This window comes from Neomonachus schauinslandi, chromosome 15, assembly GCF_002201575.2.
Source record: "Neomonachus schauinslandi chromosome 15, ASM220157v2, whole genome shotgun sequence".
Taxonomy (NCBI): Eukaryota; Metazoa; Chordata; class Mammalia; order Carnivora; family Phocidae; genus Neomonachus; species Neomonachus schauinslandi.
Window position 1 is genome coordinate 26,911,835 of NC_058417.1, and position 22,892 is coordinate 26,934,726.

The following is a 22,892-nucleotide window of genomic DNA, read 5'->3' on the forward strand; positions in this document are numbered from 1 at the left end:
CTGACTGAGCTACTCAGGTGCCCTTATATTACTCATTTATTGAGTGAGCTTTGGTAGTTTGTGTCTTTCAAGGAATTATTTCATTTGAATTTGCCAAATTTATTGGTGCAAAAATCATGATATTCTCTTGTTATCCTTTAATATTTGTAGAATGCAGTGTTATCACCTCTTTCTTTCCTGATAATGGTAATTTGTGTCTTTTTTCCCTGATTGGTCTAGCTAGAGGATATCTATTTTTGTTGATGTTTTCGAAGACATAGCTTTTGGTTTTTCTCAGTTGTTGTTTTCTATTTTATTGATGTTTGTTTTGATCTAATTGTTTTCTTTCTTTTGCTTTGCATTTAATTTGCTCTTTTTCTAAAATCTTAAGATGGAAGTTGGCATTGTTGACTTGAGACATTTGTGTTCAGAATATTTTTTTCCTTTGTGATTTATTCTTTGACCCATGGGTCCTTCAGAAATGTTATTTAGTTTCCAAATATTTGGGGGGATTTTCTGATAGTCTGTAATGTCTTGAGGTTAAGGTGGTGTGTGATGTTGTGTCGGTCTACTATATTGTGAATTTTTTGTCTACTTGTTTTATTATTGAGAGAGGGCTGTCGACATTTTCAGCAATAGTTGTGTATTTGTCTTGTCTTTTGGCAGTTTCTATCAGTTTTTGCTTCATGTATTTTGAAGCCATACTACAAGGGTCCTAAACATCTAGGATTGTTGTATTCTCTTGATTAATTGTTCCCATTATCACTGTGAAATGACCTTCTTTATCCTCATAACATTTTTTGCTTCGAAATCTATTTGATTTCAAAAAGTCACTTCATCTTTAACTATGATATATCTTATTCTGACATTTTATTTTTAATGTATTTGTTTCTAAATATTTAAAGTCTGTGTCTTGTAGGCTGCATACAATTGGTTCTGGTCTTTTAAATCCAGTTGGACAATCTTTGACTTTTAACGGGGATGTTAAGGATGTTCACATTCATTGTACTTATTGATATGGTGAAGTTTGAGTCTAATATCTTGCTGTTTGTCCTATCAGTTTCTTGTTCCTTGTTTTGGTCATTTTTGAATTGAGTTTTTTTTTTTTTAAGATTTTATTTATTAATTTGACAGAGAGACAGCAAGAGAGGGAATACAAGCAGGGGGAGTGGGAGAGGGAGAAGCAGGCTTCCTACTGAGCAGGGAGCCTGATGCGGGGCTCGATCCCAGGACCCTGGGATCATGACCTGAGCCGAAGGCAGACGCCCAACAACTGAGCCACCCAGGAGCCCCTTGAGTATTTTTTTCTTTTATCTTGAGTATATGGATTAATCTGAACTTTAAAAAAAAATCCCACAATGATCTACTTAATAAGACATAGATCGGGGCGGGGGGGGGCACCTGGGTGGCTCAGTTGGTTAAGCAGCTGCCTTCAGCTCAGGTCATGATCCTGGAGTCCCAGGATCGAGTCCCACATCAGGTTCCCGACTCAGCAGGGAGTCTGCTTCTCCCTCTGACCCTCTGCCCTCTCATGCTCTCTCTCTCAAATAAATAAATAAAATAAAGTTTAAAAAAGACCTAGATCTAGGGAATGATCAGGAATTTAAAGTGGGGGGAAAAGCATTACTAGTGATGAAAAGTAACACTGACAAAAGGGAACATTCTACCTTAAAAGTAGGTAAGACAGTTATGATTTTGTATTCTAGGATAAATTCAAAATAAAAAGCAGATACTGACAGAATTATGAGATTTTGATAAAATCACTATAGTGAGTGATTAAATAGCTAATAAACTGATAGCACCAACTAACAAAAGGTGTAAGAATAGAGGATATTTGAAAAAGAAAAAATTAAGTTGTTTTCTCTAAAAGGTATGTGTGGAACCCTGAATCCAGAAATGGAGAATACATATTCTTTTTCAGTCCATATGAAACCATTTCAGTACTTGATCATATACTAAGGTATATAGAAGTCTGAAGAAATTTCAGAAATTTGTATAAAGAACATGTTCTGTGACCAAAGTATAGTTAAGGTAGACATCAAAAACGAAAGCATTATTTTAAAAATCATATATATGTAAATATGCACTGAGGTGTTAAATATCTACATAGTTCCTGAGCTAAAGAGGACATTGCAATTGAAATGATAAATTAGGGCACCTGCGTGGCTCAGTTGGTTAAGTGACTGCCTTCGGCTCAGGTCATGATTCTGGAGTCCCTGGATCGAGTCCCGCATCAGGCTCCCTGCTTGGCAGGGAGTCTGCTTCGCCCCTGATTCTCCCCACTCTCATGTGCTCTCTCTCTCTCTCTCTCTCTCTCTCAGATAAATAAATAAAATCTTTAAAAAAAAATGATAAATTATTGGGGTGCCTGGGTGGCTCAGGCATTTAAGCTTTTGTGTTTGGCTCAGGTCATGATCCCAGGGTCCTGGGATTGAGCCCCACATCGGGCTCCCTACTCAGTGGGCAGCCTGTTTCTCCTCCCTGTCCTCCGCTCGTGCTTTCTCTTTCTCTCTCTTTCAAATAAAAAAAAAACTTTTTTTTTTTTTTTTTAAAGAAAGAAATGATAAATCATTAAAATAACCAGACATAGCTAAGGAATATTTAGGACACTTTTAGTCTAAAATGTAGTTTAAGAAAATTATGAATAAATGAGTTAGGTGTTCAACTGAACAAGCCAATAAAGGTACAATAGTGTAGAAGCATAAAATGGAAAGAAATCGTGAAGATATTGAAGAAATTCACGGAAGAGAGTGTCGTGAAATAGTTGGGAGTATCCGCATACCTAATATTGGATCTTTGAAAAACATAAATAGATATTTTAGCAAGGTTATCAAGAAAAAAGAAGTGTCCAATATTATATTGGGAAGAAGAATTGGACTACAAATACAGTAGAAATTTAAATAATAAAAATTTTTAAAAGTAAATATTTACATAGTACTTACTATATACCAGACAGTGTTCTATGTGCTTTACAAGTATGAGCAACTTTATTGAGGTAGAATCTACATGAAGAGGATAATTTTTAGGAAATTGTAATTATCAAGAGTCACTCAAGAGTACATAATTAATTTAATTATTTTATTTATTAAGTAGGCTCCACATCCAGTGTGGAGCCCAGTGCAGGGCTTGAACTCATGACCCTGAGATCAAGACCTGAGCTGAGATCAAGAGTTGGACACTTAACTGACTGAGCTACCTAGACGCCCATAGAATGTCTATAATTTAAACAAGAAACATTAAGTGAATTTTATTGGTAATAAGTCTGCTTCAAAAGGCATAAAATTCAGACTAATGGAAATTTTTTACCAAATCTTTAAGTATCTGCCTTTAGGTATTGCCTATCATAAGTAATTTTTTCTTAGCAAATACAAAAGTACTACATACCATTCTTTGAAACAATGTAACATTAATAACCAGTTGTCATAAGAACAATATAGGAATATTAAAGCTCAGTTTTATTGAAAACGAAATGCCAAAATCTTAAAAATATACTAGCAGACAAAAATCAGTAGGATATTTATGAAAAGAAGCAAGACCAGGGTGCCTGGCTGGCTCAGTTGGTGGAGTGACTCTTGATCTTGGAGTTGTGGGTTTGAGCCTTACATTGGGTGTAGAGATTACTTAAAAATAAAATCTTTTTTTTTGTGCGGGGGTTCCTTTTTTTAAATTTTAAGTTGAATTAATTAACAATATAGTGTATTACTAGTTTGAGGTAGAGTTCAGTGATTCATCAGTTGCATACAACATCCAGTGCTCATTCCATCATGTGTCCTCCTTCATGCCCACCACCCAGTTACCCCATCCCCCCCCACCTCCCCTCCAGCAAGCCTCAGTTTCTTTCCTATGCTTAAGAAGTCTCTCATGGGGACGCCTGGGTGGCTCAGTTGGCTAAGTGACTGCCTTCGGCTCAGGTCATGATCCCGGAGTCCCAGGATCGAGTCCCGCATCGGGCTCCCTGCTCAGCAGGGAGTCTGCTTCTCCCTCTGACCCTCCCCCCTCTCATGTACTCTCTTTCATTCTCGCTCTCTCAAATAAATAAATAAATCTTTAAAAAAAAAAAAAAGTCTCTCATGGTTTGTCTCCCCCCTCTGGTTTCATCTTGTTTTATTCTTCCCAGGTTTGTTTTTGTTTTTTTTTTTTAAACTAACCAGAATCATGCTGTATATATTGTTCTTTTGATGTGCTTGTTGGAGATGTTCTCAGCCTAGCACTCTCCTTTTATCCATTCTGTATTCCACAGAAATAGATGTTTGGGTTGCTTCATTCTGTTGTTATAATTATGCCCACTTTTGTGCACAAACTTGAGCACAGGGGCTGGAATTTGAGGGGAAGAGTGTCAGTTTGAGCCCTTGGCAATCTGAGGTGAAGGCGTGTTGACTTGGCATTTAGCAGGTGGCAGGCCGTGCGTGCTGACTCGGGCAGGAGGGTGGCTGGACTGTGAATTTGGGACCCACAGGCTGATGGCATCGTGTGTGACAGGGACGTGGCTGGTTTTGCTTTTAATTTTTGTTTTTCTGGGAAACTCGATCTCTCCCTCTATTCTAAATGAAAGCCTTGCTGGATAGAGTATTCTTGGCTGTAGATTTTTTCCTTTTAGTAGTTGGAATTTATCATGCCACTTTCTTCTGGCCTGCATAGTTTCTGCTGAAAAACCCACTGATAGCCATATGGGGTTTCCCTTGTGTGTACCTGCTTTCCTTTCTCTTGCTGCTTTTAAAATTCTCTCTCTATCACTACTTTTGGCCATCTTATTTACTTTGTGTCTTGGTGCAGACCTCTTTGGGTTGGTTGTGTTGGGGGCTCTGTGTGCCTCCTGGATCTGGATTTCTCTTTCCTTCCCCAGATTCAGGAAGTTTTCAGCTATTATTTCTTCAGACAAATCTGCCCCCTTTTCTCGCTCTTCTCCTTCTGGGATCCCTATCATGCGACTGTTATGCCTGACAGTGTTGCTGAGTTCCCTGGGTCTATTTTCATTTTGTGTATTTTTTCCCCCTCTCATCTGCTCAGCTTGATTGCTTTCCATGACTCTGTCCTCTGGGTGGCTGATCCCTTCTTCTACTTCCTCTTTCTTGCTATTTATTCCAGATGGTCTATTTTTATTTCCATTTAGTGAGGCCAGTAGCTCTAATTGGTTCTTTTTTATGTCTTCTCTTGGTGGAGGGTCTCATGGAGGTACTGCACTCCTTCCTCAATTCTAGTGAGTATCTTTATGAGCGTTACTTTAAATTCGCTATCACACATACTACCTCCGTTTCGCTTAGGTCTCCTGCTCTGATTTTGTCCTGTTCTTTGATTTGGGACATATTCCTCTGTCTCCTCATTCTGTCTCTTGTGTTGTCTGTTTTTCTGTGTTAGGAAAGTCAGCTACGTCTCCTGCACTTGAAAGTAGTGGCTTTATGAAGAAGAGGTCCTGCAGTGCAATGTCTGTTCCCCAGAACCTGGTGCTTCAGGGGCTGTCTCCTATGTGTGTTGCTCCAGGGGTGTCCTACCGTTGTGGCTAGGATGTGTTTGCCTTCAGTCCTGTTGTCTGTGATGGCTCTCTGCCTGTTGTAGGCAGAGTCTGGTGCCCGTGGTGTTAGTGGGCTGCTCCAGGGCTGTCTTGGGCTTGAGTTGAGTCAGACGAGGCATTTGCCAGAGATGCAGTAGCACCAAACTTCAGGCACTGTCCCTGAGAAGCTTCTGTTGGTGGGTGGGGCCTGCAGTCAGACCCACTGCTGGGGTCACAGTCAGACTGGTGTGTGGTTACCTTCCCCTCTCGCTGGGGCAGGACTCACTTTGGAGTGGTGCTGGACCTTGTCTGCGCCGCGTGCGCACTGCCAGGCTTGTGGCACCGCTTTGATGGGATCTTGCCAAGAGTGATCGGAGGGGGTGGATCTGCTTTGGTGTGGCCTCTTGTCTATGCCGGGCTGCGGAGAGTGTGTTCTGCCAGTTTTGGGGCTGCTTTCTGGGTTATTTATGCCGATGTGGGTGCTCTCTAGGCAGCCACGTGGCAAGAGGTGAGCCCAGGGACGTGCTGCTCCGCCATCTTCCCAGCAGCCTCTGCAAAATAAAATCTTTAAAAACAAAACAAAAAAACCCAAAAAAACAACAAGCCTGGGCAAGGTCAATCAAAGGAATGAAAGGAATGTTTCATTATCAGAAAAATCTTCTTGATTATAACTTGAGATTAAAGGGCAAAACCACATGAATATATAAATAGAAATTAATAGGATAATAATTTTTTAAATATTATTATATTTGATTCTCATTCATGGCCAAATTATTTAGCAAACCAGGAATAAAAGGGAACTACAGTAACTTTAATTTAAAGGTCTATAGGAAACAATCTAAACGGTAAAATTTGAGACTCTCTGATAAAGAATCCAGGGTTGCCTCCTATCATTGCTTCATTTCTGAGTGTACTGGTCCTGTGTATTCTTTTTAAAAGATTTATTTATTTTAGAGAATCTCAAGCAGACTCCCCACTGAGTGTGGAGCCTGACATGAGCTCGATCCCATGACCCTGAGATGACCTGAGCCCAAACCACGAGTTGGACACTTAACTGACTAAGCCACCCAGGCCCCAGTCCTGTGTATTAAATTAAGACAATAAATGTAGTATAAATATATTGAAAGGAAGAAATAAAATTGGTTATTTGCAGAGGATGTGGTTATCTACATAGAAAGTATATAACTTACACCTTTTTAGTGAGCTAATCTTGGTTGCTGGTTATACAATCAAGACCTAAAAATCAATAGTGTTTTCATATATCAGGAATAATCAGCTAGAAAACTTAATTTTAAAAAATCCCATTGATAATAGTAATAAAAACGGAGAATTTTGAATAAGTTTAATAAAATACGTTGAAGACCTTTTTTTTTTTAAAGATTTTGTTTATTTGAGAGAGAATGAGCAGTGGGGAGGGGCAGGAGTGGGGAGAGAGAGAGAGAAGCAGACTCCCTGCTGAGCAGGAAGCCTGATGTGGGACTCTATCCCAGGACCCAGAGATCGATCATGACCTGAGCTGAAGATGGACGCCTAGCCAATCAACTGAGCCACCCAGGCACCCCTGTTGAAGATCTTTGTAGACACTATTATAAAACAAGAAAGAATTGAATGAAGAAATATCCTGTATTTCATTAATTCTCAGATATATGTTATACCATCTTTGAAATGGGATGTGTCTTAACAGTTGATATAGCCATGATTTATTGACTTTCTTTTCTTAATGGCACATAAAATAGTTATGTTTAATAATGTAGCCTATTACATTTTGTGGGCTACAGTATATTTAGGGGAAAGTTCAATATTACCAATGTACGATTCTCTTGATATCATTCTACAAGTGTAGTTCCATCTTTATTTCAACATGAATTTTCTCAGAATTTGGTAAAATTCCAATATTAATATGAAAGACAAGGGGTCCCAAATAGCCACCATACTCCTGGATTTAAAAAAAAAAAAAAAGTTGGGATTCTTGTCCTATATCAAGACATAATGTGAGAAACTTGCATCTGTGTACAGGAACTGTGCACAAGGGTCTTTACTCCTGAGTTACTTATAATAATGAAGAATGGGAAACAACCCAGTTGTCCATTGACAGAGAAAAATAACTTAATGCTATATACATGCAATGATATTCTCTTTAAAACTGCTGAAATAAGTAGGTTTATAAATATCAATAAACAAATCTCAAACAGCAGTAAGTAGAAAATGTAGGCTACATCGTGACATAGCTTGATAGTATTTATGTAAAGTCTAAAAACAGAACATTGCTGAACACGTAATGTGGAAATACATATATAGCAATAATAAACTTCAGTGAATTATCTTTGAAGGAAATGGGATCAAGGAAGGATATTTATAATATGCATTCAATAAATATTTGAATACAAGCTGTAAGTTTTGATATTTTTCATATGATACCAGTCATATTCTTCGTGAGCTATAAACAACTATCATTTTTTTTAACTTTTTTTTTTTTTTAAGATTTTATTCATTGGAAAGAGTGAGAGAGCACGAGCCAGAGGGGTGGCAGCGGGGGAGGGAGAAGTAGACTCCCCACTGAGCAGGGAAGCTGATGTGGGGCTCGATCCCAGGACCCCGAGATCATGACCTGAGCTGAAGGCAGGCGCTTAACCGTTTGAGCCACCCAGGCGCCCCTAAACAACCATCATTTTAAAGATACAAACCTAGTTGTAGTGAGTGTTATGAATATCATTTATATGGCATTTGATAGTATATTAATTTGATAGGGCATCCATAGCTAAATACCACAGACTAGGAGGCTTAAACAAGAGAAATGTACTTTCTTATAGTTCTGGAGGCTGGAAGTCCGAGATCAGCGTCGGCAGGTTTGGTTTCCCCTAAGGTGTCTCTTGCCGATGTCTACTTTCTTTCTGTGTCCTCTAAAGACTTTATCTCCGAATATAGTTACACTCTGAGCTATTAGGGGTTAGAACTTAACATAGGAGTTTGATGGAGACACAGTTTAGTCTATAACAGTTTATAAAGCTTTCTCACTTAGGGCTTCATGATTGTTGTAACAAGCAAGCAGCAGCAGATACTATTTCAGTTTTACAGATAAACAGATTCTGAAAGTCATATAATTAGTGCATGGCAGAATTAAGACTTCAGATTGGTTGTCTTGAATAGAAAGTCTTTTTAACTACCACACTTATTAAAGTTGAATTTCTCAGTTTTACCTTTGGCACTATATAAAGTGGTGTTTTCCAAATTGATGTAGGTTAAGACTTATTTGGGTCTGTTACATTTTAACATTTCTCTCCTTCCTGGAATGCAATTTGAGAAATTCTTGTTTGAAGGCTATTGACCTACAGAGGTTTGTTTGTTAATATACATAATAGCTTCACTATGCCAGTCTAAAATATATCTGTGGTAGCTTCAAGGAGAGAAAAATGCATTAAAATCAAATACGCTTCGGGGCGCCTGGGTGGCTCAGTCGGTTAAGCGGCTGTCTTCTGCTCAGGTCATGATCCTGGGGTCCTGGGATCGAGCCCCACATCCGGCTCCCTGCTCAGTGGAGAGCCTGCTTCTCCCTCTCCCTCTGCCTGCCACTCTGCCTACTTGTGTTCTCTCTCTATCTCTCTGTCAAATAAATAAATAAAATCTTTAAAAAAATCAAATACGCTTCTTCAATGACTTCATCGTTAGAATGGAAATAACCTAGATCCTATGTAGTTTCTTAACTCTCAGAACACTTTGAAAGTCATTCTGTTTTTATCTCACATTTTTTTCCAGCACATAACCAAAATAATTTTTTTTAAAGATTTATTTATTTTAGAGAAAGAGCACACACGAGCAGTGGGGAGGGACGAGGGAAAGGGGGAGAGAGAATCCTCAAGCAGGCTCCCTTCTGAGTGGACCCTGACGTGGGGCTCGATCCCAGGGCCTCCAGATCATGACCTGAGCTGAAATCAAGAGTCAGCCGCCTAACCAACTGAGCCACCCAGGCGCCCCTAACCAAAATAATTTCTGTTTTTATTCTTTATTAAGGATTTTGAGATGCCATTAAATATTAATTTTGTTTATTCAATTTTTTTTCCTCACACAGCTGCGGTCTTGTAGTAAGAGTGAGTTGATATCTAAGAGCTCAGAGATCCTCATGATGTTTCAGCAAGTTCATCGAAAGCCCATGGCATCCTTTGTTACCACGCCTGTTCCACCAGACTTTACCAGGTATGACATAGTTTTTTATCTGAAGTTTATGTGCAAATACATACACTTGTTTCAAAAGAATGTTATTTTTCTTAACTCCATGGTTTTTTAGGGTGTTATTTATAATGATGTGGTCTGGTGAACTTTAGTTGTGCATGTAAATCTGGTTAAAAAAATACTGGTGGACTTACACTTGATTGTGAAGAGAGGAGCTTGAATTAGGAGTTAGTTTCTTCCTAGAGTGTCACCTTCTGTAGAACGTGAATTGATCCCAATTCAATTTCATTAGTATCTGTTCACTTTTTTAAATTGAGGTATAACTGACGGTAACTTCATATTAATTGGTCACGACACAGTCATGATCACGTCATTAAGTCTAGTTAACATCTCTCACCATAAACAGTTATAAAATTTTTTTTGTAATGAGAACTTTTAAGATCTTCTCTTCTAGGAACTTTTGAATATGCAGTACAGTGTTATTTACTATAGTCACCATACTGTACAGTACATCCCCAGGACTTATTTTATAACTGGAAGTTTATACCTTCTGACCCCTTCTTGAGATTCCACATATAAGTGAGATCATACGGTATTTGTCTTTCTCTGACTTATTTTACTTAGCATAATGCTCTCAAGGTCCATCCATGATGTAGTATGTTCATTCTTTTATTTACCTTTTGAGTTTACTTATATCTCATTACACAGTGACTGTATTGCTTACATATATGTTGTCTGAAGCAAAACTCGGAAAACAGATGAAATGCCAAAAGATTCTGAAGGTGACATGATGTTACCTTCATATCCTAAAAGGTAGTGGGAGGAAATAGTTGGTTGCATTCTGTGCATCTTTTTAGTTTTTATTTGGAGCAGTCTTAGAATTCTTTTGAACAGCATGTTCTTTCAAGCATGTGGTGTTAGAGCAGTGGTTCCTCACATTAGCTGTATATTCAGTTGGGATTCTTTTGAAAATTACCAGTGCTGGCTCATACCTCAGGTCATGTGAAATAAAATCTTAGTCTGCTTGGACTTCCGTAACAAAATACCACAGACTGGGTGGTTACTTACTACAGAAGTTTATTCTCTCACAGTTCTGGAAGCAAGAAGCCCAAGATCAAGGTGCTAAGACATTTGATTTCTGATGAGGCCTCTTGCTGACTTGCAGACAGCTACCTTCTCCCTGCAGCCTGGAAGGACCTTTTCTCTCAAACACAGAGATCAGTGTTTGGTGTCTTTTCCTCTTCTAGGACATGAGCTTTATTGAGTTAGGGTCTCTCCCACCCTTATAACCTCATTTAACTTTAATTACCACCATAAAGGTCCTGTCTCCAAATACATTGGGGGTTAGGGCGTCAATGTACAAATTTTGGGGGACACAACTCAGTCCATAACACTGGGTATAACTAGACATTTGTATTTTTTTCTTTTTAAATTTCCTTAGTTGATTCCTATGATGAGAGGTTAAACCACTGCCTCAGATAAAAATATATTGGAACGAGGGGCGCCTGGGTGGCTCAGTTGTTAAGCGTCTGCCTTCGGCTCAGGTCATGATCCCGGGGTCCTGGGATCGAGCCCCACATCGGGCTCCCTGCTCCGCGGGAAGCCTGCTTCTCCCTCTCCCTCTCCCCCTGCTTGTGTTCCCTCTCTCGCTGTGTCTTTGTCAAATAAATAAAATCTTAAAAAAAAAATATATATATATATATATATATTGGAACGAGAGATTTTTGTCCATCTTAGACTTTAAAGATGGCTTATGGAATATTGCCAGGTTTTTCTAGTATGTTGAGAGCTGTGGTACCTTTAGGAAATAGCCTTTGTTTTAAAAATGTTTATATGGTTAAGTGCCTTTTTTCTTTAATATGTGATGCCCTATGATGGCCACAGGGCATTGATGGTACTAGACTGTATAGTGCAAGCCAGGGTTCTTCAACCATTATTGTTGATCAGGATAATTCTTTGTGGGGTTGAGGGAGCTATGTTGTTTATTGTAGGATGTTTAGCAGTATCCCAGTAGCACCTTTCCCTTTACAGTTGTGACAAAAATATTTCCAGACATTGCCGAATGCTTCCTGGGAGCAAAACTGCCCCTGGTTTAAAATCACTGGCATAACTGGACCACCCACAGTCCTATAAACAGAAGGGAAAATTCTTTTGACAACTAGAACTCAGGTAGTTCTGACTGATGATAAGTCTTCATTTCTCTCTGAAGTAGCAAACCAGGTATAATACTCCTATTTTAATCAAGAAGAATATTAAGAATATTATTAAAAGGACTTGGTATTTGCTATCTTTAAGTAGATTTGGGTGAACTAAGGATGTTCACCAGTATCCCAAGGCTGCCTTTTTGATAAACCGGTTAGTCATTTCAGTTTTAAAGAATACCTTTTCTGAACCATTCCATCACCAGTGGAATGAAATGTAGGTTTTAAAGGTAAATGTTTTTCATTTCAGAGTATGGTATATGGATCACTTACCAGAACCAGCTGGAGTGTTTGTCCAGAATGCAGATTCCCAGGCCTCTTCCCTGCCAATCTGGTGGTGGTGTCCAGAAAATGAATCTTGGGCATCCTGATTAATCCTGTACTAAAGTTTGAGAACTGTAGATATAGATAAACTATGCTGATATTGCTTGCAGCGGCTCATTAAGCAGGCACCTCTGCATTAGACTTCTTGTCAAATCTCTCTTACATCCAGTGATTATTTTGCTTTCTGTTCCCTAATTGCCCAAGTGGCCCAGAACCCCAGCCATCCCTTCCTTTTCATTACCTTCTTTTTTGGGTGTAGATGGAAGGGACTGAAATTGGGAAGGCAGGGAGCAAGGGAAGAAGGTAGGAGGAACATCAGTAAAGAGGAAACCACCAAAAATTTAAAAAATAAGAAAGTATGACAATTAAGGAGCTTTCCATGGATAAAGTTCACCTTAGGACCATCTCTGTCCTCAGTAAAGCTTATTGCTGCCTTACTGGAAATTTTGACTTGTAACTTAACTGTAGTTTTTAATAGAAACTCAGTTTGTGGGCTGCAGTATCCAGGAAGGAGGTGTTCATCTGTTGATGCATTGAATCAGCATAGTAGAGAGAGATCCAAATAAGAAAGGTCAACATTTGTTGACATTAAGTTACGGATCAAATTTTAGTTGTGCAGAGGTAGTGGTGAATGTTCCTAAGCTTTGTTCTCATGGAACTGGATTGCTTTAAGTTCCATTGGTTGATGATTCATGGTGGAGCCACAATGGAGAATAAAGTTACTGAACAAGTACAGTGTTATTTAAAACCATCTATATGTTTAGTACTGTTGTAGGTGCTACACAGGAGACATGGAAGAGGATATACATTCCATGTTAAATAATAGAGAATTGTATATTAAAATCTAATATTTGTTACTCAATTACAGTTGGCCTTTGAACAATGCGGGAGTTAGGGATGCTGGCCCCTGAGCATTCGAAAATCCACATATAACTTTTGACTCCCCAAAAGCTTAACTACTGATAGCCTACTGTTGACCAGAAGCCTTATGGATAACATAAAGTCGATTAACATATATTTTGCATGTTGTAAGTATTATATACTATATTCTTACAATAAAGTAAGCTAGAGAAGAGAAAAACATAAGAGAAAATACATTTGCTGCACTGTATGAAAAATATCCACATATCAGTGAGCCTATACAATTCAAACCCATGTTGTTCAAGAGTTACCTATATAATGCGTCCTGCTTAATGCTGCCCCATAGCACTAATTTGTTAATGATGTTATTTTTCAAAAAGTTTCCCTAAAAATTATACATATGTAGTATATCACAATACCCTACGGTTGGTAGATGTTTTCTGTGCTCTGAATGTGATTTTCTCTCAGCAAGTGAGAGCTAGGGCAGACGTACTATGCTCTCTTGGTTAGTGAGCTTTAGCAATCTATTCTAATCCTTTAGCTCCTAAGCTTTCCACCCTGCTGTTCTGAGTTAAACATGTCATTTCCTTCTACTTATTTTGTGTTTTGGTGGACCCTTTTGACCCTTAATGGCTGATAAAAATATGACGGTAGTCTGGTCTTACAGCAAAAACAACAACAAAGGAAATGTATCACGCTGGATATTAAGGATGTGGTGGAAAAAACATTGTTAAAGATGCTATGAATTTGGTGAGAGAACTGACCAACACTGGTGTGATTGGAAGTTGCATGAAATTATAGCCAAAAGCATATCATGACTTGACCAAATTTGAAAATTATCCTGGGGAGACTTCCTTGGATCTCTGATTAGGTTTGTGGTTCCAGGTAGGCTTCCTAGGTACTAATTACATTGGTCCTACTAATTGGGGTTTGTTTATATTGAGTGTGAGGAGAGCATATAATGGAGAGAAGTTAGAGCAGACCTCCAGTAGTGGTCTGTGACTAATAAGGAATAGTAAAGATTAACCAGGCAAACATCTGGTAATGAGGAATGTGAGTCTTCTAAGAAAAGGAAACAGCTGCCTAGGGATATGGTTAGGGGTGCTTAATAATAAGATAGTAGCTATATAGTTAACTCTTGCAGGGCAAACTTCATCTACTGACTATGAAAAAGATAACGAGCTATTTATCTGTACATACTTAACATAAAATAAAAAATAATATATATTTTTTAAAGATTTATTTATTTTGGAGAGAGTGCGCTCGCAGGACCAGGGAGGTGGGCAAAGGGAGAGAGGATTTCAAGCAGACTCCACATCCAGTGCAGAGCCCGACGCAGGGCTCAGTCTCACAACCCTGAGATCATGACTTGAGCTGAAATCAAGGGCCAAATCCTCAACTGACTGAGACATCCAGGCGCCCCCCCCCCATCATATATTTTTAAATCTATGCTGTATTTTCACTGGCAAATCACTAATTTCTTTAGGGACCATCACAATGAAAATGCTGTGGATGTTATCTTATATCTTATTTTGGTAATAACAAATTTTCATGAATTGAACTTTAGAAGATATATCTGAGAATGTAGTGAAATGGCTTGCAGTATATCTTTTTGGTAAATTTATAATTTTATTTATTAAATATAAGTACTGTATATTATAATACTGTATGATGGTATTTATCATGTTTTTATCATAAATGTTTATCTTTATCAAAAATGTTTTACTGTAACTTTTGAGGTGTTTGAATGACAACGCTACAGACTGTTCACATGATCTAAGGGTATATCCTGTGGTTGTGTTATATATATAGTTCAGTTCCCTTTGGAGAAGACTGTATAGAACTAGAGTTGCCTGCAGTAATCTTGCCTTGCCAAGAAACTGTTAATGTGTTCATCCACTCTGTTTGCTCCCACGTGATTATGTATTTTTATTCTATAAAATGATACAGATTTATTTGCTAGTAGTTGAGAATTTAAAGTATTTAAGAATGTCAGTATTCCTCATAATTTGTTCTAGAGAAGGAAGTTTGGAGATTTATTGTGATGTCTTTTGCTGTTTCTTTTGACTTTATTAAACCTGTTTATATTTGTTTCGTATTTTAGGTTCCCAGCCTAAGCACCCATTTCTTCCTTTTCCTGTTTCCATGAGTACTTTTGAAAGTCTCTTATGTTTATTTTAATACTTAATCATATATTGCCTCTAAAAAACCCCAGCTATTTTATAAAGTGTTGGGTCTCTAATTGTGAACTTTTGATGTCACCTTTTGATGATGTATGAATTCATTTGATTTAATGTTTACTTTAGTAAGGATTTAAAAATATTTCTTAGGGACTTAGTTTTAACAGCATTTTTAAGATATTACCGAGGGACTTAACTTTGGTTTTTAACTAAATGAAAGTTTAAACTTAATAAGCCAAATAATTTTTTTGCCTTTTGCTTCTTTTTAGTGAATTAGTACCATCTTATGATACAGCAACTTTTGTTTTAGAGAATTTCAGGTAAGAGTTTTTTGACAACTGAGATTTTCTGTATGTATACATAAGAGCCAGGAAGGTATCATTCCCGGGTAGGATACAGACCTAATGAACTGGGTCACTCAGTATGTAATCTTAGAAGAAACAACGTTAATATTAGAAACATATAGGTCATTTGTCTGAGTTGTATTATATCTTCAGGGCAGGTTGCTTCTCTAGTGTGGGAAAAGGAACCATTTTTTTTAAAGAAGAGGGTCCACTTAGCCTTTGCTAAGGAGGGGGTGACGGGGATTATTAAGGTCGTTGACACCTGCCACCTATCCTCAGAAATAAGAGGAGTGGGAAGAAGTCCATTTGAGTCCATTTATCTTAGCTAAAAGTGAGAAATTATGGATGAGAGGACATAATTGTAAGAAATTTGTAGGCTTAGTAACTTGCATGTTATTTTGTTAGCTTTTACTGCTTTTTCTCTAAGATTAGAAGCAAGGATCTTAAAACACAGAGGTCTTAAGGAACTTGTCTTCAGTGACAGTTTGGAAATGGAGAACCACAAAATAAAAGGCCTTTCCTTGGGGAGAGAAATTCCAGGAGTTGATAACCATCGATAGAAGGCCAAACTGTGAAAATTTATACCCCTTCCCATTTGTCTTTTTTTATGGGATAATTTTGTGGCTAAAATATAAACTTTCTGAGGATATCCCCACATATATTAAGATTTAGCACATTTTTTAAGTTTTTCCATATTAAAAAAAGATAATTGTACTACAAGGATGTGAGGAAGAAACATTATTTTTTTCTTTTATGGTGAAAGACTGCTTGTTGAGGTGGTAATTAAATTCAGGACAGTTAGTCTTATTTTTATATTTTCCTTTTCCCTTGGATGTCACAGTTTTGTGGTTTTTTAAAAAAGATTTTATTAGCACACATATGCACGTGTGTGCACAAAGCCAGGTGGGAGGGACAAAGGGAGAGAGAAAGGGACAAGCAGACTCCCAGCTGTGCATGGAGCCCAAAATGGGGCTCAATCTCAGGACTCTGAGATCATGACCTGAGCCAAAGTCAGATGCTTAACTGACTGAGCCACCCAGGTGCCCCTTGAATGTCGCAGTTTTGAGGGGTTTTTTTAAACCCGAAAGTGAAAAGATACTGCTGAATATTTCAGTATCGTTACATTTTCTCTTGTTTCAGAATGTAAGTATATTTAAATTTATACAGTAGAATCTTGATTTGTTCAGTCATCTTCATTTACTTGTTTAGGACTGCAAATAAGTAACCAATAAAGTGCTTGGAGTTTGATTTTGCCTGTTGCTATTTCACAACAGTTTTGATCTTGGAATTTGGTTGGTTTTCTTTTACTTCAGCACTTTGCGTCAGAGAGCAGACCCTGTTTACAGTCCACCTCTTCAAGTTTCAGGACTTTGTTGGAGGCTAAAAGTTTACCCAGTAAGTGTTTAATGTTTCTAATAAATTTTGAAACCAAGGTCTTTCTTTCAGGGTTCTGTAGCATACTGGTTCACTTTTTTTTTTTTTTGAGAGAGAGATAGCGAGGCGCAGAGAGCGAGCAGCGTGTAGAGGGGCAGAGGCAGAGAGAGAATCTCAGGCAGGCTCCATACTCAGTGCAGAGTCCTTCATGGGGCTCAGTCTCATGACTCTGAGATCATAACCATAAGCCAAAATTAAGAGTCAGATGCTTAACTGACTGAGCCACCCAGGTGCCCCCACTTTTTTTTTTTATTTGAAAATTTCCGTGGTTTTATTAAGCAATTCATGAATTGGCAGCATCCCATATAACAGAGAGATGCTCCCTGGTTCACTTTTTTAGTGGAGTAAAGAACTAAAGTAATGACAATATTATGGTTTTTTATAGGGTATATTACTAAGTGTACCAAAAAAATGAGTTCAGTGTGAACAGTATGAACCTTGACCTTGGTGAATTTTCTCGCTTCTAAGAAGATATTTATCTTTAGAAGAAATGTTTAAAATTCTTATTTTTTTTTTTTTTTTTTTAAAGATTTTATTTATTTGAGACAGAGAGATTGAGAGAGACAGAGAGCACATGAGAGGGGGGAGGGTCAGAGGGAGAAGCAGACCCCCTGCTGAGCAGGGAGCCCGACGCGGGACTCGATCCCGGGACTCCAGGATCATGACCTGAGCCGAAGGCAGTCGCTTAACCAACTGAGCCACCCAGGCGCCCTAAAATTCTTATTTTAAAAATCATTTTTTATTTTTATTTTATTTTTTTTAATTTTATTTCTATTCTGTTTTATTTTTTAAAAGATTTTATTAATTTATTTGACAGAGAGAGACACAGCGAGAGAGGGAATACAAGCAGGGGGAGTGGGAGAGAGAGAAGCAGGCTTCCCACGGAGCAGGGAGCTCAATGCGGGGCTCAATCCCAGGACCCTGGGATCATGACCTGAGGTGAAGGCAGACGCTTAACGACTGAGCCACCCAGGCGCCCCTTTTATTTTTATTTTTTATTTATTTTTTTAAAGATTTTAGTTTATTTGAGAGAACGAACAGGGAGAAGGACAGAGGGAGAAGCAGACTCCCTGCTGAGCAGGGAGCCCAATATATGGGGCTCAATCCCAGGACTGTGAGATCATGACCTGAGCTGAAGGCAGCTGCTTAAACCAACTGAGCCACCCAGGTGCCCTAAAATCATTTTTTAAATAAAAATAAAATATAGATACGGAAAGCTATAAAAAATACATGTATGCTGATTACATACTCATGCTGCATTTCAGTATGTTTCTTTGACCTACGTATTTTCTGTAAATTGGCAGCTGGATGTAATGGCATGATGAGATGTATAGTTGATTCTGGTGGCAAGGGTATAAGCAGTATTGTCTTCTTTTATCACATCATATCTAGTTGCATCTCTTTTTGTGATATTGGCTGCTATAAGTGCTCATTGCCTACATCTTAATTCACTGGAAGTTGTAAAATAGTGATATTCTCATTTTATTGTTTTTCATTAATTGCAGTACTTTTATAGAGATATGTTTCTAAGAGATTCTTCCCATTATCAATTATTTGGCTACCCACTATTATAGTTCATAAAGAAGAAACAGGATTTGTTCCTGTTATTTACCAGTTTTCCCTGTTATTTTCTGGACGTGATCAATAAATGTCATTATGAACTCATAGATTTATATATGTATAATCTCCTTAAGTTGGCTTCTTTGTCACTTTGACCCTAAAAGTCCCTAGCAGTGACTCTAGTAGTTACCTTTCTTGTTCTCTTCCATGGCAAGATATTCTAGCCATCTTGTCCATTTCCTACTCCATATCTGAAATTGGCCATTTTATTCAAAGAGCCCTGATTCCTGTTAGTGGGGAAATGGTATTTCAAGACCAGACTGATAGGGATGCTTATTTCTACCAAGTTGGTCACAGTTTCTAGGCCTCCTTAGTGAACAGAGGTAGGAAATACATAGATAAATGTATATGGGTATTTGTAAAGGGGGAAATCTGCATTTATTTATTTATTTAAAATTTATTTAATAGACTTTATTTTTTAGAGCAGTTTTAAGTTAAACATCAAAATTGAGTGGTAAGTACAGAGAGTTCCATATGCCCCCTGGCCCTATATCCTTCCCCATTATCAACATAGCTTACACCGGAGTGGTACATATGTTACAGTTGATGAACTTATATTGACGTATTATTACCCAGAGTCCTAGTTTACGTTAGAGTTCATTATTAGCCATGTACAGTATAGGGTTTTTTTTTGTTATTTTGTTTGTTTTTAGGCCAAAGAGTATAGTTAGAGAAAAACTGGATGGGAGTATGGATAAAATTGAATTGGATAAGCTCCAGGGATCTCAGCAGAGAAAAAATATTTGAACACTTTAAAATTGCTATATAATTGAATATTGGGGTTTTTTTTTGGATACATGTGTGTATTTTTTAAAGATAAAATAGCCCTTGAGTCAGTGCTCACATTTACAGTTTAAATTCAGGACTATAGAGTGTTTTTTACTTAATCTTTTTATATTACACCATGTCTCCTTCCATTCTAGGAATCCTACTTCTTGAATCCTTTGGAAATAATAGAATATCTCATGATCAGTCACTCATTTGCTTTATTTTACCTTATAGACACAGATAGGAACTCTTAATTCTACCATCAATTTGATTACAGAGAACTGCTTAAAAATTTTTTTGTGTTTATACTCCCTTGTTCCCCCACTTTTGCCACATTAGATAGGAGTTTTGATGTCCAAATCTTGTTCTCTGAGTTTTTATGTTTTGAAAACAGTTTGTGTTTTAACTGTTCACTCTAGAGCCAGTATTGCTGGATATAAAATCCTTAGTTTATGTTTTCTGTCATTGGGTATCTCAAATATGTAATTCAATTTTCTATAGGTAAAGTCTGATTATAAACTAATCCTTAAAAGGCATTCCATAATATTGTCTAGGTGCCCAAATAATCTTTTGTTTAAGTCTAGTAATTTACTATTATATGTTTTAGTTGTTTTGGGTCATTATTACATGGTAAGCCCTTTGAGTATGTAGATTTAGATCTTTTTTTTCCCTCCCCCCCCCAAGAAAATGTTTCCTTAATTACAGTTTTAAGTATTTATTATGTTCCTTTCTTTGGTTTTCGTTCTTGGGACTTGTATTCTCTGTATTTTGAATCTTTTCCTGTCTTCAGTATTGCTTTCTCTCTAATCTTCCTAGCTCTTCATTTCTTTTTGAAATTTTCAAATTTTTCTATTTGAAAAAGTTTCCTTTGTTCACTTATTTAAGATAAAAACTCTTCTGCTTACTTGCTCTCCTGTTTCTTTTAGTTCAGTCTTTATTTCTTAAATAATCTTTTATTTCTAATTCTTAGTTCTATCACCTAATTTCTGAGTTTTTCTAATTCTGGTTTGTGTTATTTTTTCATATCATATTTTTTCCCCTTTAATCATTTCTAGGTGTACATGTAGTATTGTTAAGTATATTCACATTGTTGTGCATCCAGTCTTCAGAACTTTTTCATCTTTCAAAACTGAAGCTCTCTGCTCAATAAACGATAATTCCGCATTTGTCCCTCCACTCAGTCTTCGATAACCACCACTCTGCTTTTTGTTTCAGTGAATTTGACTGCTCTAGAGATCCCATATATGTGAAATCCTACACTATTTGTCTTTCTGTGGTTGGCTACTTACATAATCCCCTCAAAGTTCATCTACTTTATAGCATGTGTGAGAATTCTCTTTTTAAAGCTGAAAAACATTCCAGTGTATGTACTACACTTTGTTTATGCATTCATCTGTTTGTTTTAAGATTTTATTTGTCAGAGAGAGAGAGAGCACAAGCAGGGGAAGTGGCAGGCAGAGGGAGAAGCAGGCTTCCTGCTGAGCGAGGAGCCTGATGTGGGACTCCATCTCAGGACCCTGGAATCATGGCCTGAGCCAAAGGCAGACGCTTAACCCACTGAGCCACCCAGGTGTCTCTATTCATTCATCTGTTGATTGACACTTCGGGTTGCTTCTGCCTCTTGGCTATAGTGAATAGTGCTGCTGTGGACAGGGGTGTGCAGATATCTTTTCAAGATCCTGCTTTCAGTTCTTTTGGCTGTATACCCAGAAGTGGAATTAGATCAAATGATAATTCTGTTTTTAATTTTTTTGATGAACACTCAACAGTGCACAAGGGTTCCAATTTCTCCCTGTATTTGTCAATACTTGTTTTCTGTTTCTTTGATAGTAACCATTCTGATGGGCATGATGTAATAGTTTGGTTTTGATTTGTGCTTCCCTGTTGATTACTAATATTGAGTATCTTTTCATATGCTTGTTGGCCATTTGTATATCTTGTTCAGAAAAATGTCTACTCAAGTCCTTTGCCCATTTGAAAATTTAGTTGTTGTTCAGTTGTAGAATTTCTTTATACATTCTGGATATTGACCCCTTGTTAGATATATGTTTTACACATTTTCTCCCATTCTGTAGGTTCCTTTTTAATTCTTTTAACCTTTGATGCACAGAAGTTTTAAATTTTGGTGTAGTTCAATTTGTCTGTTTTTGCTTTTGGTTTCATAGCCAGGAAATCCTTACCAAATTTAATGTCATGAAGCTTTTCTTCTATGTTTTTCTTAAGAAGTTTTGTAATTTTAGGACTTATAGTTAGATCTTTGATCCATTTTTATTTAATTTTTGAACATAAAGTAGGGATCCAATTTCATTTGCATGGCGATATCCAGTGGGCGATAAGGCAATCAAAAATAAATATGATGGGGCGCCTGGGTGGCTCAGTTGGTTAAGCGACTGCCTTCGGCTCAGGTCATGATCCCGGAGTCCTGGGATCGAGTCCCACATCGGGCTCCCGGCTCAGCGGGGAGCCTGCTTCTCCCTCAGACCCTCTCCCCTCTCATGCTGTTTCTCTCTCTCTCTTTCTCTCAAATAAATAAATAAATAAAATCTTTAAAAAAAAAAAATATGATGCCTTGCTTTCTGAGAGATGTCCTAGCTCTGCCCTTCTCCTTCGTTTTTATTATTTCTCTGCTATTTACTTTTTATTTCACTTCTCTCACTTTCTTTGTAATGTTAGGGCCTGTCTTGAAAGGCCCTCTATATTCATTTACAAGAGTTTAGAGTGACCTGACTGCATTTAATTCTCAGAGTTTTTAATGTAAGGTGCCCTTGTACTCCATTGGTAATCCATTGAGCAGCTCATTCCATTTTCAGCTATTGTATTTGGTTTGTGAGGCTTTTCAGTGGCTCTTTGCCATTTTGTGGTTTCTCTGTTACCTGGTTCATTAGATGCCCCATAGTTTCCCTGTCTTTTCTCCCATGCAGATGTTTATGTCATACAGGTCTTAATGGTTGTAATTGATAATCTTTATCTGCTTGTATTTTGGGGGTTGTGGAGATAATCTGTCATCTAGTTTTGTTGTAAATGTTTTTTGTGAGCTTTTGTGTTTTCTGTCTGGATTTAGAGAGTTGCATAAATTATGTTGCCATTGCTGCAGTCTTTCTATAATCCTCTGTCTTTTGGGATGCCTGGGTGGCTCAGTTGGTTAAGCGTCTGCGTTCAGCTCAGGTCATGATCCCAGGGTCCTGAGATTGAGGCCCGCATCGGGCTCCTTGCTCAGCAGGGAGCTTGCTGCTCCCCCTCCTTGTGTGTGCGCAGGCTCTCTCTCTCTCTCACAAATAAAATCTAAAAAAACAGAATCCTCTACCTTTTGAAAAATCTTAAAGCTAGTATTTTGTTAGAGGTGTAGCTGGCATGTACGTAAGCTATTAAAACATTTTCCTTAAAATTATGATAAAAATAAAATCAAAAATTTCTTTTCTTTTTTTTTTTTTTTTTTAAAGATTTTATTTATTTATTTGAGACAGAGAGAATGAGATACAGAGAGCATGAGAGGGAGGAGGGTCAGAGGGAGAAGCAGACTCCCTGC

The 22,892-nt window shown here is 37.7% G+C and overlaps 1 protein-coding gene across 1 annotated transcript in view; it reads left to right on the plus strand.

Annotated features, from left to right (window-relative positions):
- TRIM37 (tripartite motif containing 37) overlaps positions 1-22,892 on the plus strand; it is a 156,957-nt gene that overhangs the window by 29,968 nt on the left and 104,097 nt on the right. The window contains exons 9-12 of the mRNA XM_021704395.2: positions 9,534-9,658; positions 15,470-15,520; positions 16,858-16,939; positions 19,252-19,259. Of these exons, the coding sequence (XP_021560070.1) occupies positions 9,534-9,658; positions 15,470-15,520; positions 16,858-16,939; positions 19,252-19,259 (266 nt within the window). The remainder of the gene's footprint in view (positions 1-9,533; positions 9,659-15,469; positions 15,521-16,857; positions 16,940-19,251; positions 19,260-22,892) is intronic.